Below are 16,608 nucleotides of genomic sequence, written 5' to 3' on the forward strand. Positions count from 1 at the left end.
ACACCTCGGGCTAGGAAAATACTTCTTAGCTCTGACATCAAAATGCACAATCCATTTAAGAACACATTGATAAATTGGACTTAATCAAAATAAAAACATTCTGTTCTCAAAAAATTATTTTAAGAGAATGAAAAGACAACTGTACCTAAGATAAAATATTTCCAAAGCACCCTTTACCACAGATGATACATGGCTGTTGAAAAACACATAAAAAATTCTCAATATCATTAGCATTAGGCAAACGGAATTAAAAGTGCAACAAGTTACCACTGCACCCCTATTAGGGCAGCGAAAATTAAAGAGACTGGACCGAGTATTTGTGAAATGTGGCAAAACTGGTACCCTCACGCACTGCGAGTGGAAAACGCAAAATGTTACAGTGACTTTGGAAGAACTCTTTGGCAATTTATTTAAAAGGGAAGCATTTACCTAGCAAATGGTCCATGCAATCCATTGCTAGGAAGAGAAATGAAGGCATATGTCCATGCAAAGGCTTTAACATGAATATTCACAGCAATTTTATTTGTAATAGATGGAAAATGGAAGCACGTAAAATGTTATCAACAGAGGTGAAATAAACTGTTTAAATGATTAAATAAATGCAGTACATGGTGTATTTATACAATATAATACCATTCAGCAACATAAACTCTTGGTATATGCTACAGCATGGATGGATCTCAAAATAACTGTGCTGAGTAAAAGAAACCAGCCAGAAAAGAGTACACACTATATGATTCCATTTATATACAGTCTAGAAAATGTATACTAGCCTATTGTGACACAAAGGCATATCATTGGTTACTCAAAAATAAAAGTGGGTGGGGAAGTGATTACCAAGAGACGTGAGGAAATTTTGAGGGTGGTGGATATGTTTAGAATCTTGATTGGGGTAATGCTTATATATACTTGTATGTCAAAAGTTATCAATCTATACCATTTCAATACATGAAGGTAGGACAATTAAGTTCGCAAACTGACCCTAGAAAAAGTGCTACATGCCTTATTGCTGAGTATCACTAAGGTCACCCTCTAAGTACTCCCCTTGGGAAGCTACGCACTGATGCCAGTGCTTAGTCCACCCTTCAAAGCAATTTTGGAACTCTTTTTCTGGAATGGCCATCAGAGCTGTCGTATTACCCCTGATGTCCTGAATGTCATCAAAATGTCTTCCTTTCAATATTTCCTTTATCTTCAACTAAAGAAAGAAGTCACCGGGGGCCAGATCAGGTGAGCATGGAGGGTGTTCCAATACAGTTATTCATTTACTGGCTAAAAACTCCCTCACAGACAGTGCCATGGGAGCTGGTGCATTGTCGTGATGAAAGAGCCATGGATTGTTGGTGAAAAGTTCAGGTCATCTAAGTTTTTCATGCAGCATTTTCAGCACTTCCAAATAGTAAACTTGATTAACTGTGTGTCCAGTTGGTACAAATTCATAATGAATAATCCCTCTGATATCAAAAAAGGTTAGCAAGGTCATTGCAACAAGTTCGTGAACTTAATTGTCTGATCTCGTATGTACTTTATCTTATATGAATTATACCTCAATAAAGTTGTCAATAATAAATCACAAGAATCCATGCATGGGAAAAGACAGTGGTGAATAAATTGATACGGAACACCCAAGGTTTTCAAAGCCACGCGTCAGACAGAATGGATGCCGGCTCATGCCCTCCCGCATAATGAATGGGCGCGGTCTCCATGCCCTGGAGGGAAACCTGTGCTTCTAGAGCCCTGTCTTCTAGGAACATTAAAGTGTCTTCTCAGCTTTTGCTGGAGGGTAGAGAGCTCAGTCCAAAGAGAGCTGCTGTTTACATAAAATAGAGGAAGCTAGAGTACCAGGAAGGGGGTGAGGATGCATTCAAGCTGTCTTATCAGAGGCTGTGGGACAATTAAGAAATTAGTCTTTGTCCCAGGTTCCAGGCTCACAACTTCAAAAACCCTTGTAATGTCTTGAGTGATAGCAGTATCCTTGATATGCTAATGAGGTGAATCATGGTGGGCCAATAAGCAACTTCCAAATGGGGGATGGTTACCAGAAAGATCAATCATATGAGCAGACGGTTGGGATTTTCATTTCCAGACCTCCATGGAGGGGAGGGTGGCTGGAGATTGAGTTCAACTCCATGGTCAATGATTTGAGCACTCATACCTACATAATGAAACCCCAACAACATCTCTGGACAGTGAAACTCAGTAGAGCTTCCCGGTTAATGAATACATTAATGTGCAGAGAGAGTTATACACCCTGACTCAATGGGGAGAGGGAATGAAAATGTATGTTGGAAACCCTCCCAGACCTCACCTTTTATAATAAAACTATGATCTTGTGTATAGCATTTTTTCATGCACGCTGTGAGTCATTCTACTGAATTGTTGAATCTGTGAGGGCCATGGGGACCGCTGAATTTATAGCTGAATTTATAGCTTGTCAGAAGTGCTGGTGGCCTGGGGATCGCTGAAGTACAGCTGGTATCAGAAGCAAGGGCAGTCTTGTTGCGGATGGTGCCTTTCAACCTGTGGGGTCTGCACTAACTGAGTGATGACTGACAGGACTGAATTTTAGTATATATACACACACACACACACATACACACACACAGTTGGAAGCAATACAACAAATCTAAAGCAAAATGGGGCTTATGTAGCTCTTTAACTAACACATTAATCAAAAGGGGGACAGGTAAGGCCATAATTATAAAAAATATTTTACATAATTTTATCTAATTATAAAAATGAATCCCTACCAAACAACATAAGCAGTGGAAGCTAATAACCAAGGGCTCTGACGCAATGAGGATGATGGGGTCCCTACATCATGAAGACCTTCCCTTATTCCAGAGGTTAGCGTTTGAATGTAAGATTCTAATTTGTCAGTGGATAAGTGGGATTTGAGGCTATTTTCCATGAGACTCCCAAATACAGCTACTGGGACCTAATGATATGGAGACAGTGAACTCCCTGCGTCTTGAGACCAACCTACTGTAGATCAATATGAGTGTACTGTACCACAGAGCAAGGAGTTAGGGGAAATGCTAGACCTGGACTTTACCCAGCAGCCTTTGCCAGCTTGATTGTCTCTGAATGTTAAAGACTCCACAGGATTCCTTGGAAACCCCAGGGTACTCTGCAATTTTAAATCACCTTATTACTCATCCTTCCAAAGGGATGACTTTCTGGAGGGCAAGGGTTTTGCCAGGATTCCATCTTCCCCTGACTTGTTTTTCAGGCGTGGCTATTTCTCTACTTCTCAGACTACTGAAATACCTGGATTCTCAATTTTCTTAACACATTACTGACCCTGTGGTAAGCTGAACAATATCCCCCAAGATATCCATGCCCCAGTCCCTGCGACATGTGAATGTTACCTAATATGGTTTCTTTAAAAAAAGTGTTTTTACAGATAAAATTCATTGAAGAATCTCAACATGAGATCATCCTGGATCCAAGGCGAGTCATACCTATAATGATTGGTGTGTTTATAGGAGACAGGAGAAGGATGTAAGAGATATAGACACATGGGGGAGGCTGCCATGTGAATATCCCTGTACACCTATATTTACAGCAAGTCCTCCTGAGAGACAACTGAGGGCCAACTAGACAGCTTCTGCACAATAAGCAAGAGAGGAAGACTGCACAGGGCAGGTCGGGGAACATGGGAGCTCTCCGGGAGCTGAGGGCACACCCCAGGACCGCAGGAACTGGTGAGCACCATTGTTTTTCTTTCAGCTGCACTTAGGTCGTGTGTAGCCGTTCTACACAGGTGTTCTGCCGACCTGCAGGGCTGCTACAGCGTGTCCCCAGGGAGCTCTAGCAGGAACAGGAACCCTCTATAGTGCATGCACGGGCCCCTCCACCCTGAGATTGTTCCAGAGAGTATGGAAGGAAGTTGCTGAATGCACATGCGGGGCTCCCCCAGCCAGAGAGAGTGCCAAAGTAGTAGGGTGCTACTGCAAGAGCACCTAGGACTGCCCCACTCAGAAAGAGTGCTGAACTAACGAAGTGCTGTGCTGTGAGCACTCAGGGTTACCCGGCCCAGTGAAAATAGGGAACTAGTAGGGCACTGCGACGTGCACAGCAGGGCAGCCTGCCCAGACCTGGCTTGGGCAACAAACAAAGCAACAGGGCATGCCGCCCAGATCATAAGGGCACGGAAGTGCATGCACATCAGACTGCCTCACGCCTACTCCACTGTAGCCATGTACAGCTAGAACAACAGGGAGCTACAGCACCCACTGCACACCAGACTGCCCCACCTGGAACCATCTCCTTCTAGCCAGGCAGCACACCGGACACGGCACACGCTGACCCCAACTACAACTGCCCTGTCCAAACCATCTGGCACTCAGTCTAGACAGAGGCCATTTTTTTCAAGATTGGGAGAGATAGCTATTTCATATAACTTACAGGAACAAACACAGAAAGTCAAACAAAGTGGAAATACAGAAAAATATGCCCCAAATGAAGGAATGAGAAAAAAGAAATCTGGAGAAAGACTCTAATGAATTGAAGATAAGTAACTTGTGTGATAAAGAATTGAAAGAATGGTTATAAAGATGCTTAACAAACTTGAGAATAGAATAGAGGAACTCAGCGAGAACGTCAACAAAAGGGTTGGAAAATATAATGAAGAACAAATCAGAGATAAAGAATGTAGCAACAGAAATTTAAAAAAAAATGGAGAAATAAATATCAGGTTAGTTCATATAGAAGAACATATTAGTGACCTGGAAGACAGAATAGTGGAAATCACCCAATCAAAACAGCAAAATGAAAAAAAGAAGAAGAAGAAGAAGAAAGATAGTGTAAGATACTTCTGGGACAACATCAAGCACTCTAACATTTGTGTTATAGGTATTCCAGAAGGAGTAGAGAGAACAAAGGGGGAGCAGAAAGTATATTTGAAGAAATAATGGTTGAAAAATGTCCTCATCTGGGGAAAGAAACAAACATCCACATCAAGGGAGCACAGAGAGGCCCAAACAAGATGAACCCAAACAGGCCCACACCAAGACACATCATAATTTAAATGCCAAATGCTAAAGACAAAGAGAGAATCTTAAAAGCTGCAAGAGAAAAGCAGTTAGTTACTTATAAGGGAGCCCCCATAAGACTGTCATCTGATTTTTCAACAGAAACTTTGCAGGCCAGAAGGGACTGGCAGAAAATATTCAAAGTGATGCAAAGCAAGGACCTGCAACAGGGATTATACTACCCAGCAAAGCTATAATTTAGAATCAAAAGACAGATAAAGAGCTTCCCCGACAAGAAAAAGCTAAAGGAGTTCATCACCACCAAACCAGCATTACAAAGAATGTTAACAGGAATTCTTGAAGAAGAAGGGGAAAGAGGAGGAAGAGGACGAGGAGGAAGAAGAGAAGAAGAAGAAGAAGAAGAAGAAGAAGAAGAAGAAGAAGAAGAAGAAGAAGAAGAAGAAGAAGAAGAAGAAGGAGAAATTATAAATATGACTAATAAATGGCAATAACTGCATACCTATCAACAATTACTTTAAATGTAAATGAATTAAATGCTCCAATCAAAAGACATATGGTACATGAATGGTTAAGATAACAAGACCCTTACATATGCTGCCTACAAGAGACTCACTTCAGATTGAAAGATACACACAGACTGAAATTAAAGAGATGGAAAAAGATATTTTGTGAAAATGAAAAAAAAAAGAAAAGTTGATGTAGAAGAAAAACAGAAAAGTTTTGTTTTAAAGTCTATTTTGTCTGGTATAATTATACCAGACAAAATAGACTTTAAAACAAAAAACTATAAGAGACAAAAAGGGACTCAGCAATTTCTCTTCTGGGTATTTATCCAAAGAAAGCCAAAACACTAACTTGAAAAGATAAATACATCTAAATGTTCACTGCAGCATTATTTACAATAGCCAAGCTATGGAAGCAATGTGGGTGTCCTTCAATAGATGAATGGATAAAGAAGAAGTGGTACATATGTACAATGCAATATTATTCAGCCATAAAAAGAATGAAACCTTACCATCTGCAGCAACATGGATGGACCTAGAGGTTATTATGCTAAGTGAAATAAGTCAGACAGAGAAAGACAAATACCATATGATCTCACTTAATATGGAATCTAAAAATCAAAATAAACAAAAACAAAACAGAAGCAATCTCATAGATACAGAGAACATTTTGAATTTGCCAAGTGGGAGGGGAATTGGGGGATGAGTAAAGGGGGAAAGGATTAAGAGGTACAAATTGGTAGTTACAAAATGGTCATAAGGATGTAAAGTATATCACAGGGAATATAATCAATAATGTTGTAATAAGTATGTATGGTGCCAGGTGGGTAATTGTAACTGGCAGAAAAACAGACACATAGATAATGGAACAGAATAGACAGCCCAGAAAGAAACCCTCACTTATATGGTCAATTAATATATGAAAAAGGAGGAAAGAATATACCATGGGGAAATGGCAGTCTCTTCAACAGTAATGTTGGGAAAAATAGACAGATGCATGCAAAAAGGAAAAAGAAAGAAACTGGACCACCCACTCTCTTATACCATATCCAAGACTAAACTCAAAATGGATTAAGTACTTACTGTAAGATCAGAAACCATAAAACTCCCAGAAGAAAACATAGGTAGTAAACACTTTGACATCTCTCTTAGCAATATCTTTTTGGATATGTCTCCTTAGATAAGGGAAACAAAAGAAAAAATAAACAAATGAGACTATATCAACCTAAAAAGTGAAGGAAACCATCAATAAAACAAAAAGCCAACCTACTGAATGGGAGAAGATATTCACAAATGATATATCTGATAAGGGGTTGATATCTAAAATATATAAGGAACTCATTCAACTCAATAACAAAAAATAAACAATCCAATCAAAAAATGGGCAGAGGACCTGAATAGACATTTCTCCAAAGAGGACATACAGATGGCCAACAGACATGTGAAAAGATACTCAATGTCACTAATCATCAGGGAAATGCAAATCAAAACTACCGTGAGATGTCACCTCACACCTGTCAGAATGGCTATTAATGAAAAGTCAACAAACAAGTGTTGGTGAGGATGTGGAGAAAAGGGAACCGGGAACCTTTGTGCACTATTGATAGGAATGTAAATTGGTGCAGCCACAATGGAAAACAGTATGGAGGTTCCCAAAAAATCTAAAAATAGAACTACCATATGACCCAGCAATTCCACTTCTGGGCATTTATCCAAAGAAAATGAAAACACTAATTTGTAAACATATCTGCACCCCTATGTTCACTGCAGCATTACTTACAATAGCCAAGATGTGCAAGCAGCTTAGGTGTCCATTGAAAGATAAATGGAGAAAGAAGATGTGGGGGGTGTGTGTGTGTGTGTGTACACATATGCGCACCCATGTGTGTAATGGACTATTATTCAGCAATAAAAAAGCATGAAATCCTGCCATTTGCGAGAACATGGATGGACCTAGAGTGCATTATGTAAGTGAAATAAGTCAGTTAGAGACAGACAAAAATCACATGATTTTACTTATATATGGAAGTTCAAAAAATCAAAGCAAACAAACAAAACAAAACAAAAATAGACTCACAGAAACAAAAAATAAACTGATGGGGGTGGGTGGGTGATAGGATTTGTCAAAAAGGTGAAGGGAAATATCGTCAATAACAGTGTGATATAGTCAATATTGCCAATAACGGTGACAGATGGGTACTAGACTTAGAGTGGTGATCACGTTGTAACGAATATAAATGTCAAATCACTGTGTTGTACACCTGAAACTAATATAAAATTGTATGCCAACTATACTTTAATTTAAAAAAACAATGGATAAAGACAGCACAAAAAGAGATCACTACAGACCAATATCCCAGCAGAACACACACACAAGAATCCTCAACAAAATACCAGCAGATTAAATCAGCAATATGTAAAAAGAATTACGCAACACAAACTTGAACGCAGGTCTGTTTGAACAGGATTTATCATCAAGAAGAAATGTCCCAGAAACAGATACAGTGAGGAAATCCTATGATCCTCTGGAAAGAGGCCTGTTGGTCAGCTCTGTCTTTCTTCCTTCTCCTCACTTGTTATTGTCAGTGGTTCTCAACAAGAAAATGTACTGCCCATAAAAGGGCTTTTGGCACTGTAGGGGGAGGGCATCGTTTTTCTTTTCTTATGCTTTCTGTTTTGTCCATATCAGAAAAACGTTTACATGTGTGTTTACAGGGACCAAGGTGTCAACCTCTGTGGTGTGTGTTACACTTTCACACAATGAAAAATTACCCCACCCTCGCACCACGAGTGGTCCCCTTGAAGAATTCTGCTCTAGACGCTCTCAGGGTGACATTATTTACCGTCTTCCCTCCCAAACCTCACTTTTCAGCCCAGGCCTCTTTCCTGAGACCTATATATCCAGATATCTGCCGGGCGTGTCCACTCTCTTCTCCAAATAGTCTCAGGAAACAGTGCCTCCATATACTAGCCACGTGGCACTGGTCGATCCCGGCCACCCCGAGACAGAGTCTGGTCGTTCCCGGCACTCAGGCTCCCTTCGCATCTCCTTATTATCTATATCTTCCCTGCCAGCCCTGCTCGACACTGGTTCCCCCTATTCTATCCTCTGCCTCGATATCATGGCTCCTTCGCGGTACACATCACACTATGATTATTTAATTACTCATTTGTTTCTTTGCTTGAGGCCCTCCCCCTCCACCATTTCTCCTCACGATACACTGCAGAGACCAGGTCTCTTCTCATTCTATCCCCAGGCACAATGCCCCAAATGTAGGGTGTAGTAAATAGTTGCACCATCCTTTCCAGGTGGAGTCCCGTGGAAGGTCTCCAAGGCGGTCTCTCTACCTCTCCTTCTCCACCTGCCCCCAGCCTCCATCCAGGCTTCTTTCTCTCTGATTCCAGTTGACCTTTCTGAAGATACCGAACCTGTCTGTGCCTGAGTGTCAGTCCCTGTGGGTCCCTGTGGGTCTGGGCGGGACGAGAAGCTCTCACATTTCAGTGAGTGTCTTTGGGCCTCAGTTGGACAGGCATGCAGTGTCACTCTAGGGACACTGGAGTGGCTGAGGGGCCAGGCTCGAGTCCCCTCCGGTCACCTCCCAACTGTAAAAAACAGCCCTGCCTGGTCTCACATCTTATTCTTTTCTAAGAAAAAGTGGCCAGGCTGCAAACAGTCCCAATGGGTTGTTTCCCCCCCCAAGAACGAGCTACTTTTCTAAAATGAAACTCTCAGGCACATAATAGACGTGGCTCAATATTTGCTGAGCATGTTCATGCGAGTTATCTTCCTCAGTCCTTCAGCCTGCATGTGGGGCCCATGCGGGGCTCAAGGTTGAGTGTGCTGCCTGTGTGGACAGGAAGGGGCCAGAAAGAGTCACATTTCACACGGGGCCTCTGGGCCTCTGTGCTGTGAGCATGCGTGCTCTCCACCGGAGGCTCCAGGGTGCCCCCCCTCCTCTGTTCACTATGGAAACCAGTGGCAGGACAGGCCTCTCCTCCCGTTCCCGCGTCTGCCAAGAACAGCCTATCCCACAGCTGTGTAATCGGTTCCACATTATAGAGCCACCAGCAAAACTGTCTGCACCAGAAGATTGTAAGTGGTAACTTCTCCATAGACTTCCTGCATCCATGGAACTAGATTTACAGAATCTTGATTTTAAAGATAGCCCGTCACGAGTTTGCTTGGGGAGCTATTTTGTAAACTTTGGGCATTTGCTTCTAAGATGCTGGCGGGAAAGGACTCATTGCCCTTATCAAATAGGGCCAACCTGGGGAAACCCAGCAAGCCGGATGAATCCTCAGAATTCTCAGGGCAACACTGGATCGCATCTCCAATCCTTGACCTTGAATTAAAGAAGTTATAGAAGCCTCATGAGTACTGGCTTCCTCTTCTTCCCCTCCCATGGTGTCATCTGTCCCCTTCCTTATGGTCACGAAAGTCTGCATCTCTGGCTTATGGGTAGGCACCTTCTTAGGTAGCCATCAAGCTACCGACCCCTCCCGTGACACACGTGCCAGTGCATTTTCTCTACTTAAAGGTGGTCCCAAGCTTTACATATTTCCACCTCCCTTTCCGTGAACTTTCTTCTTGGTGGGAAATGGATCCTCTTCAGCAGACCTCACCCTCATCATCTGAAGAGGCGTCCAGTTGGGCTGCGAGCGTGAGCATCGCTAAGGGTCTACCCTCTACTTGATTCCAAACGTGGGCTTTGGTTCCAATGCTCTAAACCCTCCGAGCACAAACTACACACCCTGATACAGTATTAGCCGGCCCTCCTGCCAGACGTGAGCTGTGACGTGAGCTGTGGTAGACGTGAGGCTCCACTGTTGGCCATGGGCAACCTCGCCAGAATGAGGTGAAGTCCAGCTTCGGCTGCAACTGAAACCCAAGAGGCTGATGTCTGGACTGAGCTCTGAGAGCTCACTGGAGCAGGACCTCTTAAAAGTTTGTAATTGTCCTGCTTTTATAAACATTTTCATAATTGCTTTGATACAGTTTATGTACCCAAGGTGCCAAAAACATGTAGACACACGACTTGTATTAATCTTTTGTTAGCAGCATATATTGAGTATTACAATTTTAATAGTTTTTTCCCTTTCTTAAAATGTGTGTATATATATTTGTCAGGAAACCCAACTTTGCACACCAGCCTACACCTTTCTCTGGGGCTCTTATATCTAATCTGATTCTGGATGTACCTTGTTAAACGTTTTCTAAGAAACTCAACCTCAGCATCTCAGAAGTTAAGTTCTCATCTTTTTCCTTAAATAGTGCTCATCCTTCTCCGTCCCCAGACGTGCTTAGCATACACAGGCCACCTGGGGGGGTCACTGTTGCCATTATCCCAGCTGCCCTCACCCTCTTTGGGGGCCCGAGAGCACCCGCCCCGTCGGGCTCCCCGCCCCACCCCGGCAGCCGGGCCGCGGCCGGCGGACGCGCAGGCGCAGTGGCCCGTCCCGCCGCCGCCCCGCCCCTCCTGGCCTCTGCGGAAGGCGCCGCGCGCAGCAACGCGCACTTCCTCTCCAGGAGTCCGCGGAGGGAGCGCAAGCTCGAAGAGCTCCTGGACGCAGAGGCCCTGCCCTGGTCACACAGAGCCGACATGTCGGAACAAAGTAAGGATGTGTGCGACCCCGGCTTTGCAGCCCAGGCCGCCACCTCCGAGGTGCACGGCGGCAGTGGGGTTCCCGGGGGGCCCTCGGCGCCCGCGTCTCAGGCCGCGACCCTCGCAGGGCCAGACAGCCCTCCCGCAGGCCCGAGCGACGCCCCTCTAGCCTCGCCGCCGCCCCCGGCCCCGCGCGAAGAGGCCGACCCCAAGGCCCTGCAGCAGGCCGCGGAGGAAGGCCGCGCCCACCAGGCCCCGAGCGCGGCCCAGCCCGGCCCCGCGCCGCCCGCCCCGGCCCAGCTGGTGCAGAAGGCGCACGAGCTCATGTGGTACGTGCTGGTCAAGGACCAGAAGAGAATGATCATCTGGTTCCCAGACATGGTGAAAGATGTCATCGGGAGCTACAAGAAGTGGTGCCGCAGCATCCTGAGGCGCACGAGCCTCATCCTCGCCCGCGTGTTCGGGCTGCACCTGAGGCTGACCAGCCTGCACACCATGGAGTTCTCGCTGGTCAAGGCGCTGGAGCCGGAGGAGCTGGACAGGGTGGCGCTGAGCAACCGCATGCCCATGACGGGCCTTCTGCTCATGATCCTGAGCCTCATCTACGTGAAGGGCCGCGGCGCCAGGGAGAGCGCGGTCTGGAACGTGCTGCGCATCCTTGGGCTGCGGCCCTGGAAGAAGCATTCCACCTTTGGAGACGTGAGAAAGCTCATCACCGAGGAGTTCGTGCAGCAGAACTACCTGAAGTACCAGCGCGTACCCCACGTTGAGCCACCTGAATACGAGTTCTTCTGGGGCTCCCGCGCCAGCCGTGAAATCACCAAGATGCAAATCATGGAGTTTCTGGCCAGGGTCTTTAAGAAAGACCCCCAGGCCTGGCCTTCCCGATACAGAGAGGCTCTGGAGGAGGCCAGGGCGATGCGGGAGGCCGACCCCACTGCCCACTGCCCCCGCAGCAGTGTCTCCGAGGACTAGCAAGGTCTGGAGGCAGATTCCTGGTTTCTGACCCTCACCAGGGTGGAGGGGCGGGGGGTGGGTGGGCATTAGCGTATTCAGGATTTCCAGTGCAGTATTTCACGTGTAACTTTTAAGTTTTCAGTACAGTGCTTTTATACCTTTTAATGCAATGTTGTATTCATTTCAGTACTGTTAGGTAGTGGGTAGGACTTCTGCATGTTTGTTTATAAGTAAGCTCGGTCGGTGCTTTCGCTTTTGTGCTACCTTTCTTGAATTTTTGTACCAGAGATGTGCTAAACTTATGAAATACATTGAGAAGTTTTCCACCTTATTCTTTTCTATGGAACGGAGGGTGTGTGTCTTGGGTAGACTGCCCCGGGGAGGCAGGAAGAACTCACCAGTAAAGCTGGCCTAACCAAGAGAAAAGTCAAGGTCCCCTCAGTTACTGACCTCGCGGGCACAGCAAACACCCGTGTGGAGTGCGCTGATGTGGTCTGACATGGTCTCAATGTGGGCACTTGGCACAGTTTACTAAACACAAGTACAACCCCACCATGAGTAAACTTGCAACATTAAAGATTCTTGTGATACAATCATTTTTGGAAGAGTGTACTTTATCTTTTTAACAATGTGAGTTGGGAATGAGACATTTTTCAAAATGTACAAATACCATAACTTTTTCGTCTAATAGGGTGGGACAGTCACCACTCATCGTTACTCATAAAAGTGTGAACTCTACACTTTTATTGTTTAAATGTAACTCACAGGTTCATGTCAAAACTTCGACAACTCCAGAAAACAAAAAAAAGAAGAAAGCAAAGATACTCATAATCACACCACGTAAAAACAACTGTTAATTTCCCCTCTTGAATTTTGTACATTTTATTAAAAGTAATAGCTGTGTTTTGTGGGCACTTAAAGAGGGGGGCATTGTACTAAACCCTTTCCATGCATTTTCTCCTTTTATTGAATCCTCACAACTGCCTTATGAGACAGGCTCTCATTACATCTGCCCCGAGAACAAAGTCGGTAATTAACTTTCCCTGGATCAGAAAGCTTAGTAAGAGGAGGAGCTGGGATTTGAACCCAGACAGATGGGTCCAGAGCCTCTCCTTTTCCTCACCTGCCTATAACCGCTGCCCCACCTCCTGCTTTAGTTTATTTCTTTTGTAAATTTTGTGTTATAGTCTCTTAGCTCCCTACCCCCAATACACACACACACACAAGGCTAAGGATTCCATTTTTCTAATTAACCCTCACATTAATCTTTTAGAGAAAGCAATCATTCTGATTGTACAAATTAAGAAACTTTATTTCAGAGAGATTAGTGGACCTAACCAAGTCATACTCCTGGGTAGCAGTGAAGCTGAGATTTGAAACGTGGTCCTCCCTTGAAGGACTGAGATGGAGCCTTCTCTGACCTGTGGTGTCAGAGGAACACACATGGGACCCCTGGGTGAGGGAGGTGGGGCTGGGGTGGGAAGGTTGCCTACTGAGGCATCTGTGACCCAGCAGTTCTTGAATTGCAATGGGCCACTTGGGAATCCCTCAGCTGGTGGAAAGGGGTGAGGGAAGGGGCGAGGGGCTATGACCAGAGATAAATCTCGTTATGAAGGTTTCCATCTTACATGGGGGAGAGAGGGAGATGGGTCTTTCATAAAACCAGGAATCCTTCAAACTTAAGAAGGTTGGAAAAGACCATTTGGTCAAAGCCTAATTTGGGGAATATACATAATGAGAGGAACACAGCACGTCACCCCTAAGAAAAGTACAATATGAAGACGTTATACTTGGGTGAGGGAATTGTAATCTGCACTGGGAGCTAGCATTCCCAACACTTCCTGGCCACACTTAACAGGTGGGTCCAGTTGCTAAAATTGCTGAGACACAATCCCCAGTTCAGCGGACTTCCTGTGAAGTCTCCCATGGGGGAGGGGGACACTTCTGCAATAACTCTGACAGGGATGGCTGGGCTTTGATGCCACCTCTTACCCAGAGCCAAAGTGACTGTTTAGAAATTTTAGAATTCTTTAAATAGTTACTTCCCCCTCAACTCCCCCCAGAAAAAAAATTCGGCAGAAGCAAAACAAATTTGCTCCTTTAAATTTAAAACTACAGAGCTCTCCAGGAGGTTCCATTTCTGGAGCAGGGTCACAGCTGTCACTCCTGCCACCGCGGGTGCTGGTCATTCTCTCTAGCGCCCTAATACTTCCCTCACGGTGCGGCTGGCTCCTTGCAGCAGCCATATCTCGGGTGCACTACTTTCAGCCAAACCCAGAAGTCACTGGGAAGGCAGTCCCCTCCCCCCCCCACTTAGCTCTCTGTGTTAGTATTCACGTTCATCTCTGCTGAGACAGGGAGAGCAACTCCGAAGCTGACCCAAGCATAGGGACACAGCACATCAGCCCTGCCGTAGAGGACTGGACCTCCAGAGAAGGTCAGGGTCATGACAAATGAGCCGCTGACCCTGGGATGCTCAGCTGCTCTGCTGTCTTGGAGCAGCCAGACCCAGAGGAAGAGACTTCCCAGATGTGGAACAGAGTGAATTCACGATGCCTGGCTCTGTAAAGACAGCAGCTTGGGGCACAGGGACGGGACAGTCAGTACCTAGCTTAGATTTTCACTCTCGGCTCAATGGAAAGGTTGGACGGTCTGTCAAAGATTTTCCGAAAGGTTCACCTACGAGGTGCTGGGAGAGACCAGTCAGGAGGGGTCTGCAGATTGCCCATGTTCCAGTCCTGGTAACACTGATGGAGCCCAGAGCACTGTGGCTGTGGAACCGATCCAAAAATCCCCATAACACCTGACCTTTCACCCCTGTGTCCTGCCCACTGGAACCTCACTTCTTTACACACACCCATACACATAGAGCACTGTAACTGCCTTCATTTTATTAAAGTCACCTAGGGCAAAAGGGAGCTCCACAGACCTACTATAAAATAAAAATGCCACCCGATAAAAGCTAGTCTGAGAGGACGGACTATAGATGACTTTTGTAGCAGCAGCATTATTAAATAGGAGAGATGTGTTAAATGCGCTTCTTGTACCACTGAGTACATCCCCTGTAGGAAAGCCTTCGGTGGCCCCTCCTGCTCGACCTTTACGTGACCGGCTCCTGAACACCACTTCCTGTGGGAGTGCTGTCCCGGCCTCAGAGCTCAGCTGTGTCCTCTCGTGTTTGCCCCACACACCCATGCTGTTTGTAAATAGGTTTTGTTTGCTTCTCTCTTCCTGAATTATTAGATGCTTACAGATAAAAATCATATCTGTCATTTTCCTAATTGCCTTGATGTTTAACTTAGGAACTGGCATATATGTATGTATGCTTGATGAGTATTTGTTATATGAGCTAAGAAACTCAAATATTACAAAAAACTTAACCACACAGCAAAAACAAAGTCAAATATAGCAAATAATGACCAACCACTGTGAAACAGAGGAAATACAGGCAAGTTGAAATTAGTGAAAGAAAAGGTCATACAGAAAAATAGTGTAAACAAGAATTTTTCTGAGGTCAGTTCTTTGAATAGACCAAGAAGGTGGGCTGGGTTTTATGTATGTATTTTATTTTCATTGTCATATAACATTGTGTGAGTTTCAGGTGTACAACGTAATGATATGTATATATTATGAAATGATCACCACAGTAAGTGTAATTAACATTTATCACCAGGCAGTTACAATTTTTTTCTTGTGCTGAGAATTGCTAAGATCTACTCTCATAACGACTTTGAAATATACGATATTGTTAACTATAGTCGCCATGCCGTACATTACATCTCCAGGGCTTATTTATCTTGTAACTAGAAGTTTGTACCTTTTGCTCTCCTTCACCCATTTTTGCCCCCCCCAACCCCTGCCTCTAGCATCCAGCAATCTGTTCTCTGTATCTATGTGTTTGTTTTTTAAAATCCCACTTCTAAGTAAGGTCGTACAGTAGCTGTTGTTCTCTGACTTATTTCAATTACTATGAACCCTCAAGTTTCATCCATGCTGTTGCAAATGGCAGGATTTCCTTCTTTTTTATGGCTGAGTAATATTCCACTGTATATACATATATATGCAGGACCATGTTTTCTTCATCCATTCAGCGATTGATTGATATTTAGGTTGTTTCCAGGTCTTAGCTATTGTAAATAATGCTACAGTAAACATGGGTGTGCAGATATCTTTTTGAGACAGTGATTTTATTTCTTTTGGATAAATGCCCAGAAGTGGAATTGCTGGATAATATTGTAGTTTTATTTTTAACTTTTCTGAGGAATTTCCATAATGTTTTCCATAGCAGCTGCACCAGTTTACATTCCCACAACAGTGTGCAAGGGTTCTCCTTTCTCCACATCCTCAGCAATGCTTATTAATTCTTGGATTTTTAAAATAATGGCAATTCTAACAGGGTGTGAGATCATTTTTTTAAAGGGAGAAATAGTGCAAATAAATATCTCCTTACTAAGTAAATGAGCCAAGGACACAAACAGGTCGAGCCCTAAGGTAACACAAAGAGCAAGTAAAAAAAATGACACAAAAAAAATCAATCCAATTGTACTT

The 16,608-nt window shown here is 44.4% G+C and overlaps 1 protein-coding gene across 1 annotated transcript; it reads left to right on the forward strand.

Annotated features, from left to right (window-relative positions):
* The first annotated feature begins 10,967 nt into the window (after positions 1-10,967).
* NDN (necdin, MAGE family member) lies at positions 10,968-12,656 on the forward strand. The gene has a single exon (XM_019753243.3). It carries the CDS (start codon positions 11,101-11,103, stop codon positions 12,076-12,078), a length of 978 nt encoding a protein of 325 aa, XP_019608802.2. The 5' UTR covers positions 10,968-11,100; the 3' UTR covers positions 12,079-12,656.
* The last annotated feature ends 3,952 nt before the right edge of the window (positions 12,657-16,608 follow it).

The sequence above is a fragment of the Rhinolophus sinicus genome, chromosome 13, assembly GCF_057876585.1.
Source record: "Rhinolophus sinicus isolate RSI-liver-muscle chromosome 13, RSI-T2T, whole genome shotgun sequence".
NCBI classification, from domain to species: domain Eukaryota; kingdom Metazoa; phylum Chordata; class Mammalia; order Chiroptera; family Rhinolophidae; genus Rhinolophus; species Rhinolophus sinicus.

Coding starts and splice junctions, on each gene's coding strand:
- NDN (XM_019753243.3), top strand. CDS start 11,101: ATGTCGGAACAAAGTAAGGATGTGTGCGACCCCGGCTTTGCAGCCCAG.